At 40.7% G+C, this 26,169-nt stretch overlaps 1 protein-coding gene across 1 annotated transcript in view; it reads left to right on the top strand.

The window, feature by feature from the left end:
- Nucleotides 1-5,516: 5,516 nt before the first annotated feature.
- LOC141501406 (transmembrane protein 132D-like) overlaps nt 5,517-26,169 on the top strand; it is a 229,541-nt gene continuing 208,888 nt past the window's right edge. Inside the window, exon 1 of the mRNA XM_074205320.1 lies at nt 5,517-5,601. Within this exon, the coding sequence (XP_074061421.1) occupies nt 5,523-5,601 (79 nt within the window). The 5' untranslated portion in view covers nt 5,517-5,522. The remainder of the gene's footprint in view (nt 5,602-26,169) is intronic.

The raw sequence follows: 26,169 nt of genomic DNA on the forward strand, positions 1-26,169 counted from the left end.
CTTTTTGATTCCAGGTCTGATGGGGCTCTATCTACTAGCTGACATTAGAATATCTGGCACAGTATCAGAGTGCTAACGTGTCAGAGACACAGAATCTTATAACCCAAGAATGTCAGAGCTAATGGTCAGGAGACAATTGAGACTGTCTAATACAAACCCCTCATTTTATCTTCAGGGAAACAAAAGGCCTCAACAGTGACCAATCTCAGAGTGAATTAGAGACAGAGATAATGACAGGGAATTTTTTTCTTTCCTAATAAAGGGACTAAGTTTAGTACTTTATTCAACTGATGGTGGAGCAAATGACCCTAGATCATGTTTCCCAAAGAATGGCAAAAAGAACACTTGAGTACTGTTTGAAGTCAAGGGATGATACCTACCTGCAAATTGATATGGGGCTGAAGAGCTGATATATCGCAGGGACTATTTCTGCTCTGGTGAGGCTGTGCCTTGGGAAAAATCCAGTTGACCTCTTATGACTGGGTGATGTTATCATTTTTATTCTTTTGTTCACTAGGTGGGAGGTTATGCCTTGTGGGAGGTATAAATAGAGAGGAACAGTAGAGAGAGAGAAATAAGGGACCCAGATGGGAGAGCTCCTTGTTTTAACTCTTCAAGGTCCTCCAGTTGGCAGAAATAGTCTTCAAGACTTGTCTACATTACTGTATTCTGTTGGTACTTAACCCAAAGCTACCATAGGGAGAAATGTTTATTTCTTTAAAAAGTCTTTCCAGTGGAAAAGCCAAATCAACACAGCATGAACAATTAGTAGTGTTTAATTACCTACAGAAGATTAGACTTACAAGTTGATATATGGCCCCAAAGATGAAACACAAAAACTCAGTGAAGGAAACGGAATGGGAGGCAGAGTAGGAGGCTGAGATATGGAGTGCACATCCCCAGGGCACCATGACAGGGGCTGTGGGTTCCAGCTTGCTTCTTGAGGGTTTTCTGAGGCTCAGCTGCCTCTCCAATTAACTGTGCTAATTACCCAGGGAAGATGAGCAAAACAGGATGTGGGGAGGAGAGTTAGAGGAATCCAGCCATCCTTACTTCTAATTTTCACTGCTGGCTGGTTAGGTGTTTCTGGAAACAGCTTTCCTATATTAAGATCAGGAAATGCTCTTTCTTTTTAAATAGTAAAAAAAAATAAATAATACTTTTCTAGAATTTATGCTATACTAGGCACTCTACTGAGTGATTTGCAATTTTTATTTCCTTTGATTCTTATAACAATACTGAGTCTGGGAGGCAGATATTATTATTATGTCCATTTTACAGATCATGAAACTGAGGCAAACAGAAGTAAAGTGACTTGCCCAGGGTCTAACATAGGTCATATTTGATCTCTGATCTTTCTAGATCCAGGGCTCTAATCATAGCATGACTTAGCGGCCTAAAGTAGCCATATGGAGTTTTTCAGATGCTGAAAAACAGTTCTTCAATGGAAGATCATGGGCCCCAAGGATCAAAAAAACCGCAATAACTTGGAGCAAAAGTAAGACAACAGCATTTCCTAGCATGGTGAACAATGCTAGACTTTTCACTGGGAATATCAGGGTTCAGATCCCACCTCTGATCCTCATTTGATGGAAATCAGTCACTGAAAAAGTCACTTAACTCTTTTGAGCCTCAGCTTCCCCATCTGCAAAATAAGTGTTAGACTATATGACCTCAGAGGTCTCTTCTAGGTCTAACCTTCTATGAGTCACTGTTTTCTGTCATGATCAGACTACATTTGTTTTATGTTGTACAATTCTAGGCACCGTGTGTTAAAAAATTGAGAAGACGGACCAGACCCAGTAGAGGGCTGGTAAGTATAGTCGTGGAGCATCAGAGTGGACCATATGAGGAGTGAGTATATGAGAGATGTAGGGATGCCTTGGGAGTGAGGAGAGATTGTAATGACAGCAATCTTCAAGTATTTGGAGAATACCAAAGAAGGATTAGTATTGTTCTACTTGGTAAAGTCAGGAGTGGTGGACAGAAACTGCAAAGAGATAGATTTAGACTTTAGAAACAACTTCCTAAGAAAAAGAATGGGCTGCCTTGGGAGGTACTGGGTAGTTTCCAATCCTGGGTGGTACTCTGTCTGAGAGTGGGATAACTACTTGTGCTGTAGTAAGGTTTCCTGTCTTTGCATGGTTTGATCTACAGACCACTGTGGTTCCTCCTAATCTGAAAGTTAAAGCAATTTAATTGGTTGGGAATTTTTTTAAGAGTGAAGTATAAAAATGATCTCATTGTCTCTTAAAACGAAGGCCAGGAAATATGCAGCAATCTTTGTAAATTATGACATTGAACTAATTATAAAAATATTTTATTCCTCTCCTAAGATCAATTGGAGACAATTTTTGATATAGTAAAAACAATAAAGGACTTGGGTGCTGGAGGTTGAGGTTCTAATCGAGATTTTGGATTAGTTGTGTGACTTTCAGTAATTTATTGAATATTAAGTTTGTTTTCCTTTGATCAGTTCTAAAACGAATGTATTGAACTAGCTTCATTCATTCAAAAAAGTCTTTTATATTGTGTAAATCTGGAAGAGTAAGTAAGAAAGTAAGGTGTCTCAACCCCATGGAGATCGCAATCTTGTAAGGTCCCCAATAGGGCTAACAATAAAATTCAATATTATGAAGTAAATACATCAGAGAGCTACAAAAGGTTATGTGAAATTTGAGTGAAAAGAAAGGAAAAAGGAGAATCAGAGAATGTTTCATGTAAGAGGTGGTATTTAAATTGGTCCTTAAAGGATGCATAGGTACAGGGTACCCAAGATGAATGGAGGGTACTCCAGGTAGAGAAATTAGACAGAGTAAGGTTCAGAAGCAAGAAATCATAAAAATAAAGCAAATCCTGAGGGAATGAGTAGGATAGAGTAGATATTTAAGGTACTTTTAATCTTTAAGATTTTAAGAAAAAGAAATTGGGGAAGAGAAAGGGAAAGGAGAGAGAGAGAGAGAGAGAGAGAGAGAGAGAGAGAGAGAGAAGAGATTAGTATATGAATAAAGATAAGTAGACATAAAGATAGATTTTCACAGAAAAATATATCAGCATTTTTAGACATCACCAAAATCTCTAAAAAAAACCCTAGAGATATTTTTCAGTAATAGAGAGAAATAGTTGCATATTTGCAATAGTAGGAAGAAATCATTATGTTCCCTTTCACCACAAACTAAGTGAAACTGTCAGGATCTAGAAGTTTCCAATTCTTGTCTTAGGAATTTTCTTGCCGAGATAATTATTGATGGCTTACAAAATGCTACAAAATCCAAAGTGTTTTCCCATTTTTTTTTATTGATTTTGAGATGAATAGTTCAGGCATTACCATTTTACATGGAAGAAACTGAGCATAAGAAATCTTGAAATAAAAAAAGATTATTCATAGGAGAAAACTAGAGATTTGTGAAGACACAAATGGGGCAAAGATCTCTTATCTTACAAAGTTTAAATACAGATGATAAGACTAGAAAAAGTACAAGCCTGTTTTATAAATCAGATTTCTTTGTTTATATGATAAGGCTAAAAGGTAAAAACAGATTTCTCTGTATATTTTCACCTTGTTCCCAGGAAGATCACCCTAAGCAATCAGGCTAAGATCTAATTGTCCTCCTCCAATCCTAGGATGTCTTCAGCAGCAGCAAAAGCCCCAAATACCAGGTTCCAGGGTTTCTTTTACAAGAACAGACTTTTATGTGTTGCTCTCTTCTTAGCACTTATATTAAATATATATTATATGCAAATATACACAACAAAAAGTACATGTTACTTTCAAAACTATCCTTCTTGTCTGTGCTTCCTTTTGAACATTCTATTTTCTTCTTATATCAAAAAAAAATCAATGTTTCACGTACTCTCTTTTTTTGGGAGGGAGGAGGCATGATCATTACTAACTACCCCCCTACTTTAAGCAGCTGTAATAAGCAACTAAAATGAATCAGTACAGTAGATGTGTTCCAGTGGGTAAAATCTCTTTATGTCCATCACCTTTGTCTTGATTCTTTCAACGTTGTTTTATTATTATTATTATTATAACTCTGAAAAAAAGGTGAAGAAGGTTGGGAATATGAAATCATTTCACTCCGCTTACTACTCTAATAATTTCTTGGAACAGGATTTAAACACAGGCTTCTTTCAGGTACTGTGCAGGACTTTTGTACTTTGTCTCTTCTCCTTTTCCCTTCTCCCGCCCTCCTCTCCAATACAAAAAAAAAAAAAATCTTAGATGCCAGTAGCCTAACTTAATCAAGGGCAAGGAGACAGCAGCATCCCTAGGGAAATCCAGAGCCAGGGCTAAAAATCCTTAAGCCAAGCCTTCCCCCGGCAAGGGTGGCCAGCTGTGGGCTAGGGTTCTAAGAGATGGTCCAGGACTCAAGAGAGGAAGGGTTGGGGAGCGGCTGCCAACCTGTTGGGCCAGTTACTGCGGGTACCTGGGAAGTGCGGGGCGAGACTGCCCCTGCCCTCCGAACGAGGGGGTGACCCACCTGGGTCTTCCACCACCTGCCTCAGTGATTGGCCCACCAGCCCGGAGAAGCGGGGGAGGTGAGAGGGGGAATTAGCTGTGCGGATTGGGGTTCACGGCTGTCACTCTGAAAGGGTGGGGCTTTTAAAAAGCTATCGCTGTTTTTAAAGGGGAAAAATCCATCTTTCTGCTAACAGTTCCTCATCCGATATTCGCCTGTTGGGAACAGCTGAGAGGTGGAGGAGAGGGAGGAGGAGAAGCTCCCGCAGCTGGGGGAGGGCGCCCCTCTCCAGCAGCCAGCGGTGGCCCCCCGGCTGCACATCTGGTCCGCAGCAGGACCGGCCCCCGCCGCGCGCTGGGCTGGGGGGCTCCCCGGCTACTCGTGCGCTCTACTCCAGGGGGGCCGAGCCGGAGCCCCAGCGGAGCCGGAGCCCCAGCCGCGCCGGAGCCCCAGCCGGGCCGGAGCCCCAGCCGGGCCGGGCCGGCAGGCTGGCCTGCGGGAGGGGAGGGGCGCTCCGGCCCCCCGCAAACTTTGGCTCGCGGTAGCAGCAGCGGAGGCGGCGGCCGTGGCAGCGGCGCCCACCCGGCTCCAGCCGCGGCGCGGGGCGCGCCGGCATGTGGGCACCGCGCCGGGCCGCCCCGGGCCGCCGCCGCCGCCGCGTGCGCCCGGGGCCCGCTGAGCCCCGGCTCCCGGGCTGCCCGGCTGCCCAACCCCGCCGACTCCCGGCCACCGCTAGCTGAGCCCCTTCCCAGCCCCCGCCCCCCGCTCCCCCCCGGCCATCCTCGTCCTGCTCCTGTTGCAAACTCTTCCCCGATTCTTTCCTTCCCTCGGCGCCCCCACGGGCGGGCTGGGCGGACTCTGTGGCGACTCGGGGCCATGGGGACCCTGCGCTCGGGAGACGGCTCTGGGCTCCGGGGGCGCTTGTGCCGCTAGGCGCCCGGCCGCCCGCCTGCCCGTGGTGCCCTCGCCGGGTTGCTTGGGATGCCGGCCGGCCCCGCAGTCGGCCTCTCCTAGACGGCACCGGGGAGGAGGCTCGCCCGCCCGGCAGTCCGCTGCAAGATGTGCCCGTCGGAGATGGGGACGCTGTGGCAGCACTGGTCACCCGTGCTCTTCAGCCTGGCCGCTCTGTTCTCCAAAGGTGAGATGAGGCTGGTGGCCCCGTGCCCCCCGGGAGCCCGGGCTAACTTTCCTTCACAAGTGTGTGTGTGTGTGTGTGTGGGGGGGGTCTCCACTCCCCCATGTGCTCCGTGCGGGAGACTGAAAGGCTGTGTGTCTGTGTGTCTGGCTGGCTTGGGGAGAAGGGGGGAGGGACCGCTTCTTAAAGGCAGAGACGTGTTTGGAATGAGGAGAGGGGCTGTGGAGAGCAGGAGAAAAATGGTTCTCCCTATCTTTGCCGGAGAGGGATGGGCTGGGGGTGGGGAGAGGTCTGAACCGGACTGGCGGGGGGCGGGAGCCATCCAAGGGGCCCAAAGCTGTTGTGGCGGGGCCCCGGGGAGATCGTGTTAAGAGCCCTCCGGCTGCGGGGTCATGCTTCTTATTACCTCTCAGGATGTGACTGCTCTGCTGAGCTACTGACAAAACACTGAGGACAGTCCCTGACATATGGCCCTGGGTGCTTTTATTTGGAGGCTGTGTGTGTGTGTGTGTGTGTGTGTGTGTGTGTGTGTGTGTGGGCTGACTTTTCCCTTTCTGTCACCAAATCCTTCCCCTATACTGAAAGATGAGTTGAGGCGCTGTAACTTCTAGCTTGTGAGATCTTATCAGGCCCCCTAACAGGGCCCGAGGAGTTAGCAGATTCAGGCATTCCCTGCTTGGACTCCTTTCTTTTCCTCAGTTTCTCGCCTTCCACTGCAAAAAGCAAAGTGCTCTTTCTAGGAGAGAATGCTCTCGGATGCACGGAGAGCTGGACAGGCAGTGGAAATGGTGGATTGATGACTGGGGTTTCTGGATGTCTCCTTTCCGAGCACCCCTTTCCCCACTGAGGGAATTTCTCTGGAGAGCTTGAGAAGACTTATCACAGTATTCTGCGCTGCATGGTGATGGCATCCTTCGCAAGGAGCTCTCTTTTAACAATTGCACGCTGAGATTTCCCTTAGCAACTTCAAAGCCCATTACCTTACAACGGGAATTTTAGTTACACTAATTGTCTATTAGCTGTGTATTGGAAAGGCATGGCTGTTGCTTATTTGGAGGATTCAGATTGGAGCTGCTTCCTCCAGAGATTAGATGTGAAGCTCTGCTGCGATTTAAAAGGGGGGGGGGTCTTCTTAGCTATCTCTGGAGGGCAGCTGGGATGCACCCACATGGTTATTCTGAATTAAAACAATCTGAAAGACCAGACCTTTGAGCTGCTTTCTGCCATAAACTAGCTACTAAAGCAGGGCTTGGTGATTCCAACTCCGGCAATGATTTGGGGGAGACAGGTACCAGGAAAGACAGCTCAACCTTTATAATATTTATATTGCTAGATCGCTTTAAGGTAGACAAAGCCATTTACTTACATGAGTCCTGTGAGGCAAATACTGTGGATATTAACAGAAATGAAGGAAGGAGCTGCGAGTCCAGCAGCATGAAAATACCTCTAAGATTTGGGATTGGGGTGTAAGGGAGGTGAGGTCAATACAGCTCCAGCCCCAGGGTTTGTAGAACATTCTTTGCTTGATGGCATCCCTGTGGAAGAGATTCCAAGGACTGTAGATTTAGATCTGGACGGACTTTAGAGATAATTTAATTCAACATTTTTTGTCAGTCTATCAACTAGCTCTTATTAAAAGCACCCACTATTTATCAGACACAGGGCTAATTGCCAGAGGTTCAAAGGTCCCGTGTCCCTAGGTTTTTCATTAGTGAGCATGCACCTTATTTTGCCCGGTCTCAGGTCTATCCTATCTCTTCCTGGCCATGGCATCCCCTCATCCCCCTTATATTCAGCACCAGTTTAAAGAATAGCAATCGCACCAATACCTTTCCTAGAATGGACAGCTTTTCCTTTGCTCTGTCTCTAATCACCATTCCCTCTGAATTCCTTGTTCAAAATATTCCTCCCTGGCCACCATGCCCTTATGTGCCCTATTACAAGTCAACCTTCTTGAGGGCTGAGATCATCACGCTTGCTTATAGTTGTACTCCCAACTCTTAGCACAGGGTCTGGCATGCCTGGTAAGTGTTTTTTAACTCCTTCAACAACCCCTGCCCTCAAGGGGCTTACTTCTGTTACTTTATAGCTATACTTCCTTCCATTATTTTATAGTTATACTTCCTTCCATTACTTCATAGTTATGGAAACTGAGATCCAAGAGAACTTGCCTAAGGCAAGTAGATAGGTAGTCAGACAGTAAATAGCAGGTAGAGATCTATCCCTCAGGTCCTCTGACAACAGATTTAGTTTTCTTTCCACTGTACCTCAATATTTGGTAGTGGTAGATTGATATTTGGTAGATAAATTCCGGGGAATTGCTTAAAACTTGTATAGGTTAAGTAACTTGCTTAGGGCCTGCAGTTATTATCATCATCCATTTTTATGGATGATTAATCTGAGACTTGGAGGTTTAGGGATTTGTTCCTGGTCACATAAGGTGTCTCATGGGAGGCTTGAACCCAGGTCTCCTGAGGCCAAATTCAGTACTCAATTCATTCTAATAGTGGCTTATTTGCACACAGCACAATTCTTTGTTATCTCTTGCTTATTAATAGAAGTAGCCTTGTCCATTATATGTTCCAATCATAGGTTTTAATTAAGAAAAGGTCTGAGTGTCTGATCACAAGAGACCCAACTACTGTTTTTACACTTTGACACCTACTGAAAAGTTTTATATTCTCCAAAGACTTTCTGACTCTATCAAATGGAAATAATGGGTATATCAATGGAGCATAATATTCTTGGTCTTAGTTGCCTGTGAGAGGTAGTTTATTATGGTAAGATGATGCTTGTCCTTTGTTCTCAAAGAGGAGCATGGCATTTGGGAGGTGATGCCATCATGTGCACATAAATTAGATTTGAGTGAGGGGGTGCTATGCTAAGTCACCAGCCACACTTTCTTTTCCAGAGTCATCTGGGTCCAGTGGATGACTGGTGATAGCCCTGGGTGGGAGGCATTAGAGACTTGCTAGTAAGTTATCAACTGTCTGGGGTCTAATTTGAACTCAGATCCTTCTGTCTCCAGGACTGGAAGGAATTATGATTATGTTTTTGCCTTCTTTGTATCTTAAGTTCTTACCTCAATTTCTGGCACATAGTAAGGGGTTAATAAATTTGCTTGTTGAGCAACTGACTCTCATCATCTGCTTGACTATTAATCTTGACCTTTTGAGTCTGACCATAAAGACCAGTAATCCTGGCTACTATCCACTCTACCATCTAGCTGCCTTTGTGGTAAGAACAGGATATCTAACATCAACAGACCTGATTTCTATTACTTCCTGGTCTTGTTGGGAGAAAAACGTACTAAGTAATGTAGGGAGAACTGTATGGATCTCAGAATTTGAATTGGGAAGAGACTTCTGAATGCATTTAGGCTAAATTGTACCTGACCAGAATCCTCTCAATAATGTAGCTGAGGAGTGGTTATCATTCAGTTTCCGCCATCAAACAATCAATCAGTCATTCAAACATTTGCTAAATACATCTCAGACACTGGGCTACCACCTCTGGAAGTAGCCATCGCACTTTGGGACAGCTCTAGGCAGTAGGAAATTTTGCCTGATAACAAACTTAAAATGGCCTTTTGACAACTTCCATTCTTTGCCACGGATCTACCTTCGGGTGGGGAAAGGAGAACAAGGTGAATTCCTCCTCTTTGATAAAAAATACTTTGTGAATATTAAAGAGAATAATCAAATTTTCTCCATCACTCTGTTTCTCTTTTCCAGGTCAAGCAAATGTGAACTCTCATAGTTATTAGGATACGAATTGGATTAGGAATTCATGAAAGACCTGGACTATGGCTTATACTGATTGGCCATATATAGAAGTTTCCATTAGTGTCTGAGAGCTGCTCTGCTTCTGAGAGATCATATAGTATGACAGAACTAGTTTAAGAGCTGAAATAGAGGTCTGGGTTCACACTGTTTATTCCTAGTTTGTTCTTTATTGCAGGTGGGTATCCTTTACTTAATCCGCTTGACTCTGTTTCTTCCTCTGCCTAATGGGCAGTTATGTGGCACAATGGATAGTTTTCCAGTTCTAGAATCAGAAAGACCGATATTCAAACTCAATCTCACCTATTTACTAGCTATGTGACCCTGGGCAAGTCACTTAACCCTGTTTGCCTCAGTTTTCTCTTCTGAAAATGAACAAGTCACTCCAGTTTCTTTGCCAAGAAAACCCCAGATGGTGTCATGGAGAGTTGGACTTGACTGTACAACAATGAGGTCACAATAAAATTGTACCTTCTTATTCTTGTAAATAACTTTAATATAGCTGATGGCTATAATGGCTGTCCTTGGTTCCTGTGAATTTACAATCCACTGGAACCCTCAGATCTTTTTGTAGAACAAGGGCTCTCTTTCTATGCCTCCCCATATCATTCTTGCAGAGTGGAGGGTCAGATTGTATATTTATCTCTGTTGAATTTCATCTAATTAGCTTCATCTTATGAAACCAGTGGTACAGTGGAGGGAGAAGTGGCTTTGCAGATAGAGAAACCTTGGGTTCAAGTGCCACTCTGACAAATATTGACTTGGACATGTCATTTGATCTCTCCTTGCTCTAGGCAATCCTATAAGATTACAAGATGCAAGGTGTCAACCTGTATTGGTAGACAAAAGTTTTCTTATCTAGCGAAATCACAAGTCCATTTCCTAGATTCAGTCTATTATTCGAACTTTTTCATGATCTTTTTTCTGATTCTGACTCTTAGGTTGCGTGGTGTTAGCTATCCCTCCCAACTCTGTGTCATTTCTAGATTTGATGTGTAACCTATCCATCCCTTAGTCAATTTATTGATTAGAAATGTTAAACAGGAATAGACTAGCACAGATCACTGGGCTACAGTACTTCCAACATCCTGCCTTGTTGAAATTGGATCACTTAAACTATTCTTTAAATTCATCCAACCCAACTGGTTTTCATTCTATTCAATTGTGCTCTTGGATAGTCCACATCTTCCCATCATCTCCATAAAAGTAGTATGAGACAATTTAGCAAAAAAAAAATCCCTAAATGTTGATGATTCATATCCACAAATTTTTCTTCATTTACTAGTTTTGTCACCCTATCCAAAACAGTCTTGCATGACTGTTCTTGCTGAATCTCTTTGTAATCACTCAGACAGGAACCCAACTTTTGGGTTCACCAGGATCTGTGCCTTCATCTGTTTGGTCACTCTTGACTTGTCAACCCTTGGAAGGTGGTATTCAGGACTTATTAAGGTAGGAAAAAAATTCACCTCTCTCTCCTCAGGAACAAGACATTAAAAACATAATGTTCAGAGTGAGGAACTATTCAATTTTTCCAATATGTTCAAACAAATTGAACTGAAATAACTGAACTCCTTGATAATAATAGCTGATGGTAATAAGAGCTAGCTTTTATTTTTATTTAAACTTTGCAAAGCACTATGCAAATATTATTTCATTTTATCCTTATGATATTCTTGTTCTATGAGTGCTATCATTATTATTCATTTACAAATAAGGAAATTGAATCACTCAGTGGTTATGTAACTTGCCCTGGGTCAAACAACTAGTGAATGGATGGGTCCAAATTTCAAGTCACCTCTTCCTGACTCCAGGTCCAGTGCTGTCCCCTTTGTGCCACAGAGCTGTCAATGATGAGACCAAAGATGAATGTCAAATGGAATGTAACAGGGTCATTCTTGGTTTGGAAGCTGGCCCCCAGTAGTTGGGTGGAATTATACCTAGAATTTATACATATTTTAAGATTTTCAAGGTGCTTTTTGTTTGTTACCGCATTTGATCATCACAGATAACCTTAATAGGTAGATACTACTGTTATCCCTATTTTTGCATATGAGGAAATTGAACCCAAAGAGGTAAAATTATTTATGCAAGATTGGTAACCCAAGAATAATTAAGTAAAGAAAGGATTTAGGTGTAGATCCTCTGACTTAAAGTTCAGGACTCTCTCTAATCTACAGCACTGCCTTGTTTTCTGTTGTAAATATGCACACCCAAGGGGCAGCTAGGTGGCGCAGTGGATAAAGCACGGGCCCTGGAGTCAGGAGTACCTGGGTTCAAATCCAGTCTCAGACACTTAATAATTACCTAGTAGTGTGGCCTTGGGCAAGCCACTTAACCCCATTTGCCTTGCAAAAACCTAAAATAAATAAATAAATAAACAAATAAATAGATAAATAGATAAAGAAATAAAGAAATTAAAGAAATTAAATGAACGAATAAATAAATGAATGAATAAATGAATAAATAAATAATATGCACACCCATATGGCAGTGCTGTTGAGTTTTGGGAATTGGAGCCCAAGACATGTTTTATCCAAAGATGCCTTGGAATTCTTATTTGATTTCTGATTAAGTGAATAAGAACATGGATCTAAAGCTGGAAGGAGCCTAGGAATTCATTTAATGCTTTCCCCTCATTTTATAGACAGCGAACTTGACAACTGGGGAATTCAGTGAATTGGCCAAGGTCATGCAGATAGGCAATGTTAGAAGTAGAGAGATCTTCCATTTTCTGGTGGCAAAGCCTGAAATCTTTGTAGTGAACCACATTCTTCCGAGTATAAGTATTGTTATTTATAAAAATTCTCTCAATCTCAGAATTACATTGAAGATACAAAAAAAAAAAGTCCTGCCTGTATTTCAAAGATGAATACCATCAAAAAATCAGGTTGACCTCCTTGGTGCAATTTTATCTTTTTAAATGTTTTAAAAATTCATGAGCTGCAAATAGTAGTAATCTTGCCCACCTTCTTCTCCCATCTGCTCATCCCTCCTACCTCTCACATTTAGCATAGGGGCATAATTATTCTGCAAAGGATTGTGGCCTCACTCTCATGATTTTCAGTTCTCCAAACCTTTCTCTGAGAATGACCTTCTGCCAGGTTGCCAGCAGTGGCAGGTATGTCACTGAAGGGGATTGCCCAGTAATTGTTCGAGATTGGATGTAGAGGACAGTTATTCTAACCTGCAGGTGGATCTGATTGAGTTCTTCAGAGCCCTTCACAGTTTCATTAACTAGTGGAATGGGAAAGAGGGACATTTAAGAAACAAATAAAGCAAAAGACCCAGGATTAAAGGGCAAACACAATTTCTTCTAGATATTTCTTCTTGACCATATTGTAGGATGCTTATTTACTGCTGAAGTTGAAATCAAGGAACCTGGATTGGAATCCTGCATGCCTTTGGGCAAGTGATTTAACTTAAATTGGTCTCAATCAGGAGGTTAGTCTCACATGACCTCTTAGGTCCCTTCTGGTGCTAAATCTATGGTCCTATTATGGCTTCTTTTTTTTTCTGATAATCTGATGGACTGGAAGGGATCATTATTGTTCAGTCAGACCTCACTTAGGATTTCTTGACAAAGAGCATGGAGTAGTTCACCCTTTCCTTCTCCAATTTATTTTTACTGATGAAGAAACTGAGACAAAAAGGGGTTAAATGACTTACCCAGGGTTATACAGCCAGTAAATAACTGAGGCCAGATTTGAATTCAGAAAGATGAATCAGGACCTGGATTCAATTCAGGCCTAAGACACTAGCTTTGTGACTCTGGATAAGCTACTTAATTCCTCTAAGACTCAATTTCCTAATATATAAAATAGAGAGAATGCACTGGATGTTCTCTAAGAATTCTTGTAAGTCCACGAATGCACCTGGGTGAAATAATAGCTAGCATTTAGATTTGCTTTATGGTTTGCAAAGCGCTTTACATGCTATCTCAATTGAATCTCATAATAAGGTCTTATTTTCCCTATTTTGCAGATGAGGAAGTTGAGGTAGATAGATTAAATGATCTGCCCATGGACAAATATGAAGTTGAATTTGAACTCTAGTGTCCAGTATTTGATTCCCTATCCTGCAATAACTAGCTAAAGGAACAGCTAGATGGCACAGTAGCTAGAGCAACTGCCCTGGAGTCTGGAGGACCTGAGTTCAAACGTGCCCTCTCATACTTGACTTTGCCAGTTGCGTGATGCTGCACCAGTCACTTAACTCTGATTGCCTTGGGAAAAAACAAATAGCTTGCTAAAGATTTACAAAATGCTTTATAAACATGTTATCTTCATTGATCGCTCAATACCAGTGGGATCAAAGGCTGCAAATTCAAATATAATTAGAAAACATTTAACAAAATGAATAAAATTACAATAAAACATAGATAATGCTAGTTTGTGTTTTTTGTTAGTATAGTTGCTTCCTTGAATTTGATATCATTGATTTAAACAAATCTGAGAGATGGATGCTATTACAATGTACAGAATAATAAAAACACCAACAATTATAATACCCATTTTTAGAAAAGGAAAGTGAGGCTGAAAAAAAGCTGACTGGTGTCAGACAGGATTCAATCTCAGGTTTCCCTGCTTCTAAGTCCAACATTTTCTCTACCCTGGCACCAAGTTTACTCATTTGACCCAACCTCTAGTCTTTGTTCTTTTAACTCAGCTATACTCACACATACCTCCAGCCAACTATTCAGTGAATTAGCAAACATTTCTTAGGCACTTATTACATGTTTTAAAACACTATGCTAAGGACTGGGGTACAAAGAAAGACAGAGCCCCTCAAGGGACTTCATTCTAATGGGAGAAAAAACTTGTAAATAACCAAGTATATATAAGATTATCCAGAATAAATGGAAGTAAAGGTCAGAGAAAGGAAGGCATTAACAAGAGAGGAGGTAAGGGCAATGAGGGAAGGTCTTCTGCAGAAAGTAGGATTTGAAGTGAGTCTTAAAGAAAGGCAACAGTCAGTGATGAGGAAGAAAAACAAGGTTCCAGCCAAGGCCAAAGCATGGAGATGGGAGAGGGAATGTTCTATGTAACAAAGAGTAAGGAGGTTAGTGTCGCTAGCTAATATATAGTGCATGGTCGGGAGTGAACTATAATAAAACTGGAAAGGCAGGAAGGGACCAGCCCAAGAAGGGTTTTAAATGTTAGATAAAGGATTTATTATTTTTATCCTGGAGCTAATAAAAACAATCTTTGTATTTAATTGAGGGAAAGTAGCGAATGATGTGATAAGACCACCTTAGAAAATAATTTTGGCAGCTTAGGGGAGGAGAATTAACTTGGGCAGAGAGACCGGTTTAAGCAGAACAGTACTGGCAATAATCCAAGAAAGAGGCATTGAGGGTTTGACTAAGGTCATGACTATGTGAGTGGAGAGAGGAGGTAGGATCGCTCCAGTTGTGCTCAGTCCTGATCTGACAACATTTGGAGTTTTTCATTTTGGATGCCAGATGTTACAAGGGACATTCACAAGCTGGGGATTGTAAGATGGCAGATAGGTTGGAGAAAGAGGTCAATATTGATGTAGGAAGACTGATTGATTCAGTCTGGAGAAGAAACATAGTGGTGGTGGTTGGGGAGAAGGTAGGGGTGCTAGACTTTTTCTAGGTATTTGAAGAACTGTTATTTGGGGAAAAAAACTTGTACCACTTTGTCCTAAGGGGAAGAAGCTAGAGGAAAGAGTGGAAATTACAAAGAGGAAAATCTAGACTCAAAATGGGGTGGGGGAAGCAATAGAATGAGATTTTGAATTGGAAGAGGGAGGGAGTAGTGGTAGTTTCTGTTTCCTGGTGGTCTTTTAAGCAATAGGTAGATAACCTTCCCCGTACCAGATGTGTTGTAGAGGGAATTCGAGGAAAAATTGAATGAGATGGCCACTGACATCCTTTCCATTACTGTGATTTTGTCAGTCTACAAATAGAGAGTCCTCAATTTTCCAGGTCCTGAGTTGACAACTTCTTTCTGGTATAGCTGAATATATTTTTCTAATCTAGAAATAAAACAACTCTGCACAGAGTATCATCTCTTACTTTTGGAAGGTTGCTCTCTCCCAGACTATCTTGGAAAAAGAATCAAACCCAACCCTTTCCAGTGACTCATTCTTCTGATCCACTGAAAGTAGAAGGAACTATCTGGCAAAGATAACTCATGTGACTATGTGTCTGTATATGGCTGTTTCCAAAATGGAAAAAGAGGGGGGAAATTTTTGAATTTAGCTTCTGTTTAAACAAAGGGTTAATGAGTACAGAGATAGATTAAGGTAAGGGCAGCTAGGAAGTGCAGTAGATAGAATACTGGACTTGGAATCAGAAAGACTCATCTTCCTGAGTTCAAATTCTGCCTTACTAAATGTGTGACCCCGAGCTATCAATTAACCCTGTTTGCTTTTGTTTCCTCCTCTGTCAAATGAATGGGAGAAGGAAATGGCAAAACATTCCAGTATCTTTGCCAAGAAAACCTCAAAATGGGATCCTCAAGAGTCAGGAATGAAATGATTGCTTAACAGCAAGGGTGCTGTTTACACAAAAAGAACAAGAGTCCCTGTCCTTAAGGAGATTGCATTCTAAAGGGTGAGAGAACATAAAAAAGATACTAAAAGGTAGATTCCTAAGAATGACTCCCATTTTATGAAGTTATAGAATTTACTTTATTCAGAACCAAGGTAACTATCCCCTCACATAATTCCCCATGGAAAGAGAGGGATTTTAGTGGTTTTCCATTTCCTTCTTCATCTCATTTTATAGATGAGAAGACTGAGATAGGGTTCTCCTTGGACACATGCTGGCTCTATGATTCCCTCACTCGACAAGTCCCTTCACCTCTCAGTGGTCTCAAATAAAGATCTAAGGCTGTGTGATTCAGAGTAACTAGAGAGTTACTCTGGAGAGTTCCTATTGGGAGTTCCTCATACCAATGAAATCATATGTACAAACCACATACATAAATGCCATACTTCTGATGACTTTATGTTATAGGAAGATTAACCAATTTAATAAATGTTGTTCAGGATTTGTAATGTACATGGTGGAGGTACCAAAACAGATAACATTATCCAACCCATGTCCATTGACACAGTGGATAGCACTGGCCTTGGACTCAGGAGGACGGGAGTTCCAGTTCGCATTTGGCCTCAGACACTTGCTACTTACTGTGTGACCTTGGGCAAGTCACTTCACCCTGATTGTCCTGCATCCAAGGCCATCTCCAGTCGACCTGATCCATTTCAGGTCACTGGACCCAGATGACTCTGGAGGACAAAGTGAGGCTGGTGACTTAGCACAGTCCCTCACTCAAATCCAATTCATGTACTTGTCATGGCATGACCTCCCTGATGGCACAGTCTTTTTCAAAAATTGTAGAAGGACATACGTTCTTATTAGGTACAAGAGCATTAGAGCTGATTACTTTCCCTTCTCTTTATATACTCACAATTCCATCTCCGACCTTCCTACTTTTGCATTGGCTGTTCTCCTTGTCTGCAATCACACCCCTCCTCACCTCAGCTTCTTAGAATTGCTAGTTTCAATCAAAGTTCAACTGCTACCTGCTTCTGAAAGTCTTTCTGGATTTCTTCCCAGTTCCTAGTGTTCCCCTGATTACTTTGTTTTTAATAATTATTTTGGATATAGTTTTATGTATATATGTCATCTCTCTATATATAGAATGTTAGCTCTTTAATGATAGGTGCTGTTTCATTGACTTCTCCCTGTTTTCTAGTTTAGAGACTGGTGTTTAATGAATATTTGTTGATTGATTGATAGTAGTTAGTAGTAATACTTTACATTTATAGAGGGCTCCATAGTTTAGAAAGTGCTTGCATATCATTCATTCTTTCATTCATTCAGATGTTTGGCAACTACACCTGGAGTCAAGAAGGAAGCTTGAGTTCAAATCCTGTCTCAGACGCTCACTAGATGTGTGACTCTAGGCGAGTCACTTCACCTCTGTCTGCCTCAGCTGGAAAATGAAGATAATGATAGTATCTATCACCTAGGATTGCTATGAGGATCAAATGAGATAATATTTTAAAGTTATACTTTTCCAAAGCTTTGTTATTATTATTATTAAGCATTTATGTCTGTGCTGCATATTGGGGGAACTGTCTACAAATTCAATAAATTTATCAAACACTTTCTATGTGCAAGACCCTGGGACATACAAAGACATACAATACACTCCAATACAACCAGACACAAACAGTCCTTGACCTCTAATATTTGTATATTCTGTTATTGAACTGGGGAGGACACAACAAAGATATATGTCAAAACAAGGTAATTTGACTAGCGAGAATGCCCTCATACCTGAGGTAGGGGATGAGACAGGAAAGGCTTGCTAATCATATGAACTTTGATTAAATAAAGTTAGGAATATTGAGAAGGTGGCGGGGGGGGGGAGAAGAGAAAATATGGGAGAGAAAGTGCATTCCGGGAATGGGAGAAACTCTGTGATAAATCAAATTGGTTTAGGGTCTAAAATTGGATCCAAGGTGGTAGCTTGTCAATCTGAAAATATGCCTGGAAAGGTATGTGGGGGCTTTTAAATTAGACTTAAGAGTTTGTATCTCATCCTAGAGGCAAGAGGGAATCATAGACAGTTTTTTTTTAAACTTTATCCTTCTTAACCTTAGAGCCTTCAACACTATTAATCGCACTCTTTTTTTCATAGAAAGTTTTTGAGAAAGGGAAATGACCTTTGAAGGTCATTGGTAGCTATATATAGGAGAGATTGAAGAGGGGAGAGCTTGAAAGCTAGACTGTTGATTCAGAGGCTCTCAGAATAGTTGATGAGATAAGGATCTGAATTAGGATAATGTAAGAATGAATAGGTAAATGGGGGGACAAATATGAGAGCATTTATAAAGGTAGGATGGAAAATATTGGCAATTGATTGGACATGAGGGATGAGGGAGTGGGAAAAGTTGAGGATGTTGTCAAAAGGGTGCTTTGTATTATTGGAAGGTTCATTGTGATGTCCTCAGTGGAAATAGTTTTGGAGAAGAGGGTATTTTTCTTCTATTGTTTTGATTTTGATACTGTAGAAGGAAGGAAAAAACTGGGTTATGATTTGAGAATGTTAAATTTGAGATGTTTATGGGACATCTAATTAGAGTCAACTGAAAGTGAGTGATTGATTGAAGTTCATGAAAGAGCATTAATGGATGTGTACTGTAGATCTTGGACTTATTTGCCAACCTGAAGGAGCAGATGAGAGAGAGAGAGAGAGAGAGAGAGAGAGAGAGAGAGAGAGAGAGAGAGAGAGAGAGAGAGAGAGAATGAGAGAATGAGAACAAGAATGAGAACACAAAATTTGGGGGATTTACAAGATTGGGAAGTGGAACAAGATCCAGCAAAGAGGACAAAGTGTGATCAGACAGATAGGAAGAGAATCATGAGAAAGCAGCATCAGCAAAGCCAAGGAAAGTAAGGAGTCATACAAATGAAGGCCTCAAGAGAGGTTATTGAGTAGGACATTTTGACATCATTAAAAGCTACAGCAGCACCAAGAATGATGAAGACTTAGGAAAGAAAAAGGCACTAGATTCATCAATTAAACAGCCTTTGGGAAATTCAGAGAGAATAGTTTCTGTTGAGTGTTGCGGCAAGAGACCAGATAAATAAGCAAGTAGAATGCAATAAAATGGAAACAAGGAGTAGAGATGGCCTTTTTAGTGCAAAAGAGAGAAAATAGAACATAGGTCAATAAATTTTCATTTTTAATAATTATTGTTGCTAGTTAAATGCTAATTATGTCACATATACCTGTCCATTATGGACATGAGGGGATGGAGAGTTCTATTACCTTTCTTCATATTGTCACTTCTCTCCTACATCACCACTATCTCTGTCTTCAGTCCTGTACACCAATTCCTCAATTCCTCCCTTTTCTTTTTTTTTTTTTTTTTTTTGGTTTTTGCAATGGCCTTTTTGCAAAGGCAATGGGCTTAAGTGACTTGCTCAAGCTCACACAGCTAAGTAATTATTATGTGTCTGAGGCCTTAGAGGGCCTTAGAGATCACTTCCCTACACATGAGATAATTGAGATCCTGTATAAGTACAGTGACTTGCCCAGGATCACCTAGTTAGTGTCTTGGGAGGGATTTGAATTGGGGTCTTTCTGACTTGAAAGCCAGTACACTATTCAATGCTCCACCCAGCTGTCTCATGTATGATGAATAAAAAGATGGGAGAGTGGAAACCTACATGTTGATTGGAGTCTGACTGAGTCAATTCAGGATCTTTCTCCTACTGTGTTTATATTGTGTGGGGGGGAGTAGGGAGCAGAAGGGAATGCATTATTGCACCATTCATCAGGTACTGTTGTAACGAAGAGGGAGAGAGCTCTGGCAATTGGAAGAAGGGAGAAGTTCAGGTAAGGTCATCTATTTCCTTCTCTTACCTCTCTTCTTGAAGAAGGTCCAAAAACTGGGGAAGAACATTGCTTTAGTAAGTTGTAACTTTTTCAGTCGTAACTACAAATGTCTTCTAGGTCCCCTCCTCTCCTCCATTTTCTCAAAATGTCCTATAATCGGGAGGTCTTGCTTCAGCCAAGGGTCTGAACTGGCAGGTGGAATGGAGGACTGAGGTCCCAAGTGGAGTCCTTTGAGAAACAGCACCATTCCATACTTTCTCTTTTCTCTCTCCCCACTATGTTCGGTCAGAGAGCTCATGGAGGTTTAAAGATTAAGGCTGCTACCCATTGATTCCATTTTCTTGCACACTTTTCTTATCCTAACTTCCTTGAGGAGTGTCCAGAATATTGTAGCAAAGTCTACCAAGGGAAGGATAAGCCCCATCTCTGACTAACCCAGAATATTGGATAGAGCACTGACATTTGGAATGTGAACAGTTCTCCTTCTTACCTTATCTTTTTTGAACTTTAGCCAAGGCCTCGGCAGACACTCTTCCAGAAAGTTGAACTTTTCCTCCCATTGGAAACCTACCTCAACACTGACCATCCTATTAGCATCTCTATCCAGCCATGGGTTCAGTCCCATCCCCATCACCAAATTCCATCTTTTTCTTTTTTCTTACAAGACCCGTAAATGGTCCTTTAAACCTCCTGCCTTAGACCAAAGCCCCATTCTACCCCACTTTCCAGCTTCCCTCCCAGACTTCTTAATTGTACATAAAAATATCAGACACCATGGAAATGATGCTTATGAATAAATATTTACATTGTGTTCAATCATCCAAACAAAGAATACAAACATGTGGTCCCTTTACTTTGAATTATGAGCATAGAGTGAAAGATACCAGAGATTGTAGGAAGGAGGTGAAAGGACACTTCAGACATAGATGCATGTTCTTAGAGGGAGTTGTGTCCACAAAGCTGGTAGAACAGTGATTTTGGCATGTTAGAGTAATGTGACAAATGACTTACAGATGCTCTCGGCATTATCTAAACAAGTGCAGCAGCATCTCTGAGCCTAGCATAATAAGTGTTTTGCTTGATTTACTTTAATTATGGAGTATGCATAAGTTAGTGGGTGTTTTGTTGGTGGCTTTGATAAATGTGACCTTAAAAGTTGTTGTGGAATTTCACAGGATCTGTGAGTTTGTTGAGGTGGGAGCTCCTTCTAGTGACCTAGATTCCACACCTACCATGGTGGTGATGGTACAGGTGATGGTGATATGTCTGATGAGGGTTTGCAGAGTGCTTTATATACATAATTTCATTTGATCCTAAATTTCATTTACTATCTCCATGCCTTTGCTCATGTAGTTGCTCATGTCTGGACTGAACTCCTTTACTTTGCTTGTGGAATTTCTGGTTTTTCGGTTCAAATGACACCTTAGATGTTAACTTTTTCCTATTTCCCTGAACTGTTTGGTACCCCCTGAGAAATTATTGTGCATTTAATTATTCTGAGGCAGTGTGCATAATGGTTAGAAAACTGGTTTTCGAAGCCAAGAAGACCTGGCTTTAAAACCAGCTCTGACACCTACTGGCTGAATGATCTTGGGCAAGACATTTTCCCAGTCTTCCTTATTGCTAGTCCCTTCTTGATTATCTCCAATTTATTCATTCTACAATTTGTTTGCTCCTAGCTGTTCACATGTATTCTCTCTTTGAAGGCAAAGATTTTTTAAAATTTCTTTTTTATCCCAACATAGTAGGTGCTTAATAAATTCTTGTTAATTGACTGCTTTCTGTGCTACAGACATCTTGAAGACTCTAATTTGCTGATTTGCTTTGGTAGAGGGCTTTCCTTCAACTGGGAGATCTCTCTACAAGTGAAATCATACTTCCAATCCCTAGATCTATAATAATTCTATTTAGAGACAAAATATAATCTTTTCAGTCATTCCCTGTTGCTTCTAAGGGAAAAAATCATTTTGCTTCTGTCCCTCCATGCAGGGAACTCCTTTTATCCTAAATTTAGTCTATTGAATTCTATGATTTTCCTAACTAAAATCCTGCCTTCTATAGGAGACCTTCCCCAACCCTCTTAATTCTAGTGTCTTCCTTCTGTGAATTATTTCCTATTTATCTTATACATAGCTGATTGCAAGCTCCTTGATGGTAAGGACTGTCTTTTGCTCATTTTTGTATACCCAGCACTTAGCATATTGCCTGATACATGTGAGTTCATAAGAAATGATTGACTCCAATCGATTTTTCCAACCTCATGTTATAAACTCATTACACCTTCCCTCTGTAGTTTCTCTGTCCCCATGCAGTGTTTTTTCTTATCTCCATGTCTTTGTACTGGGCATACCTGTGTCTAGAATATTCACTCTTTTTTTTTTTAAGATTTTTCAAGGCAATGGGGTTAAGTGGCTCGCCCAAGGCCACACGGCTAGGTAATTATTAAGTGTCTGAGGTCGGATTTGAACCCAGGTACTCCTGACTCCAGGGCCGGTGCTCGTTTCACTGCGCCACCTAGCCACCCCAATATTCACTCTTCTTTCCTGTGCCTCAAAGAATCTCTAAAATTCTAGCTCCACCTTTGACATAAAACTCTTTCTGATCCATTTAGCATCCTCCCTTCCAAACTACTGGGTATTTATTTTGTATTTGTTCCTCACATACTTATATTTGTATGTTGTTTTCCTTGATAAAAATGTCAACTTATAGGGGCGGCTAGGTGGCTCAGTAGATAGAGCACCGGCTCTGGAGTCAGGAGTACCTGGGTTCAAATCCGGCCTCAGACACTAAATAATTACCTAGCCGTGTGGCCTTGGGCGAGCCACTTAACCCCATTGCCTTGCAAAAAAAAAAAAAAACTAAAAAAATGTCAACTTACATGCATGATTTGTTTCATTCTTTGTAATTGCAGTCTTTGCATGTGATAGAAGACCAAGCACTTGTGCTTGATGATTATTAGTTGGTTAACTAAACGTGCCAGAAGGCCATGGATGTAAGCTCCTTTAGGTCAAGGGATCATTGTATTTATAGCTTTGTAATCCCAATATCGAGGGCAGCTAGGTGTAGCAGTTGATAGAGTTGGGTCTAGAGTTAGGAAAACCTGAGTTAAATGTGGCCACACACACACACACGCACACATACTAGCTGTGTGACCCTGCTTGCCTCAGTTTCCTCATCTGTAAAATAAATTGGAGAAGTAAATGGCAAAGCCATTTCACTGCCAAGAAAATCCCAAATGGGCTCACCAAGAATTGGATATGACTGAAATAGTGGAACAACATTACTCACAGAACCTAGTACACTGGTTGGCATATGGTAGTGAGGAGAATATTTTGTAACATTATATTTACAGGCACTATATTATAACACTAATAGGCACTTGTGTCTTTAAAAAAATCCAAAACTAATATCTATGTTGATCTTCACACCCTAGCAGGGAGGGAGGTACTATTATTAATCTCATTTTATAAATGAGGAAATTGAGGCTGATGGTTGACTTTCCTAGAGTTAGACAACTACACAGTGTTAGGGTTGGTATTGAAGTACAATGTCTCTTGACTCTAAAACAATAATTCTTTCCACATGATTCCATCTTATCCTGGCTTTGTCACATGGTCTTCATGCATTGCTATGATTATAAAATATGGCCCTCTAGTATTCAATTTGATGATGAATCTCTTTAAACATCTTTAACTGGACTAGTTCTTTAACAAGTGTTTTTTACCTCTAACAAAAGCCCATCCATTTGGGTAGCACCTGCAACTACAAAATAATAAATACTTTTCTTTATGTATTGGTTTAGACTTTGTTATTTTATTTATTGGGAGAAGTCTAGGTGAGTAAAATTCTTCCATCAATGAAGATCAGAGATTTCTCCTCATAACAGTTATAAACTATTACCTGAGAAGTCAAATGACTTGTCTAGGCTCACCTAGCTAATAGATATTGGGAGGGATTTGGCAATTTGCAATCCTTACTGATATTTATATGAACATAGATACACAGAAGCAAACTATTAAATATTTATTATTATTATTTATTAAAAATTAACATGTTAATAATATGTATGTATGTTTATAGAGTTAAGCCCCTATTCCATCCTCTACTACATGTATGGTGTTTAAGCCATATATTCATATATTAATATGATAAATATACTACAGTAGCAGAAAATTATATAACACATATATACTTACATATATAAATGCTTTATTATTAATTATGTGTGCATGTAGTTGTATATATAAAATATAATCTTGCTCTATATTATACTATAAATAAATACAGTATACATGTGCAATTTTATATATGAAGACTTACAATGTCATAAATTATTATAGTATTATATTTTCAAGAAATATTATAGCTATAAATATACAAATATAAATAAAATGAATACAAGTGAAATATATATATATATATATATATATAAATTCAAATAGAAGAAAACATTGATGCATTCACAATGAATACATATCTACTTACAGATTCTTTTGGTTAATAGAATGTAAATTCCTTGAAGGCAGTCACACAGTGCTTACAGTATTAGGGTGCTGCCTGGAGCTTTAGGGATTTAAATGCCTTGGCAAGGTCACTGTCTCTGTGTGTGTGTGTGTGTGTGTGTGTGTGTATGTCAGGGGCAGGACTTGATAAGCTTTGTGTATCCTAAGGAATGAGAATTGCTCAGGGATCACTAGCAGGGTACTATGATTTGCCTGGGTCAGTCATGTATCAGAGGACCCAGGTCTCCCCAATGCTGAGCCAGTTCTCTCTGCATCAGTTCTGTAGACACGCAGCTGTTAAATTGCATCCTCTCAGTTAGATCCATGGATCATTTCTCAGAAGAGGTTGCCTGAATCCCAAACACAGTTTCATGGGAAGGTTGGAGTGAGGAGTGGTCTTTGAGCTTTGTGGGTTTATGAAACAGGTATCCTTAGCCTACAGCTCTCAGAGAGTGGCCATTCTGTTCCTGGGCTTTTGGCAGGCAGTCTGATTGTGGGAAATAGGCAGATGATCCACTCTCTGTGACCTTATCTGTCCTCCAGATTTAAGTATGAGCTCTGTAGAGCAAATTGGGATGAATTCTTCCACTGCTAGAAAATGCCTCTGAAATCCCGGCTGCAGAACAGCTGGAACCTTCCATCTCCAGTACATGACTTGGATACACAAAATGACCAAGCTTTGGGGAAAGGTTAGAAGCTTCTCATTGGAGTGCACTCTATCTTCATTGTGTCTCTGGGACTTCGTTTCACAGAATTGTAGAATCTCTAGTCCCAACCATCCTTGAAAGGGATAATCTGTATGCTAACCTACTCAAAAGTTGCCAGCTAAACTCTTTTTAAAACCCTTTAGTGAAGAGGCACTCACCACCTCCTGAGACAGCCCACTCTAAAATGAGACAGTTCTGATTGTTAGGTAGGTTTTTCCTTTGAATCATCCCTAAGTTATTACCTATTGCTCCAAGGTTGGTCCGCTGGGTCAAATAGAATAGAATTCATTAGCTTCTTTCAAGGCTAAGTTTCTTGTGACATTTCCTGATTTTTTTAGTCTCCCCTCCCTACCAGATATGACTTTATTTTCATTTATATGTATATGGAGATGGATATAGACACATAAATCTGATTTGTATAAATATATATTCATATATACACAAACCCAAATACATAGGAACACGTACAAATATTTTAACTGATCTGTGAATAGTCTGTCTTTCAACAGAATGTAGCTACTTGAAAGTAGAGGCTGTTACAGTCTCTCGTTGAATGAACTATATAATTATTCATCCATGTGACAGTTCCTTAAATATGTGGTAAGGTTCCATTTCCTTTTCTCTTCTGCCTACTCTTCTCTTTTCTAGGATTGTTGTCCAGTTGTCTTTCACTATTCATGACCCCATGGCCTTGTCCATGGAGTTTTCTTGGCAGAGATGATAGGATTTGAATTGGAATCTTTCTGACTCCAAGTCCAGTGTTCTATTCATCAACTAAGGTTCTATCCATCCCCTAGCTGTCCCCTTCTCCAAGAGAAACTTCCCCACTTATTTCTTCTGATTGTCATATGACATGGTCTCAAGGTTCTCATCATTCTGATTGTCCTTCTCTAAAAGCTCTAGCTTAGGAAAAAAAAGATTTTCCTAAAATGTGATGCCTGGAACTGAATAGAATGCTAAGGAGAAGTAAAGCAGGATTATTTTTGTTGTTAAGTCATTTCAGTAGTGTCTGACTCTTCATGACTCCATTTGGGATTTTCTTGGCAATGATTCTGAAGTAGTTTCCCATTTCCTTTTCCAGCTTGTTTTACAGATGAGTTAACTGAGGCAAACAACGGTCAAGTGACTTGCTCAGGGCCAAACAGCTAGTAAGTGTCTGAGGCTGCATTTGACTCATAAGATGAGTCTTCCTAAT

The sequence above is a fragment of the Macrotis lagotis genome, chromosome X (genome assembly GCF_037893015.1).
Source record: "Macrotis lagotis isolate mMagLag1 chromosome X, bilby.v1.9.chrom.fasta, whole genome shotgun sequence".
Taxonomy (NCBI): Eukaryota; Metazoa; Chordata; class Mammalia; order Peramelemorphia; family Peramelidae; genus Macrotis; species Macrotis lagotis.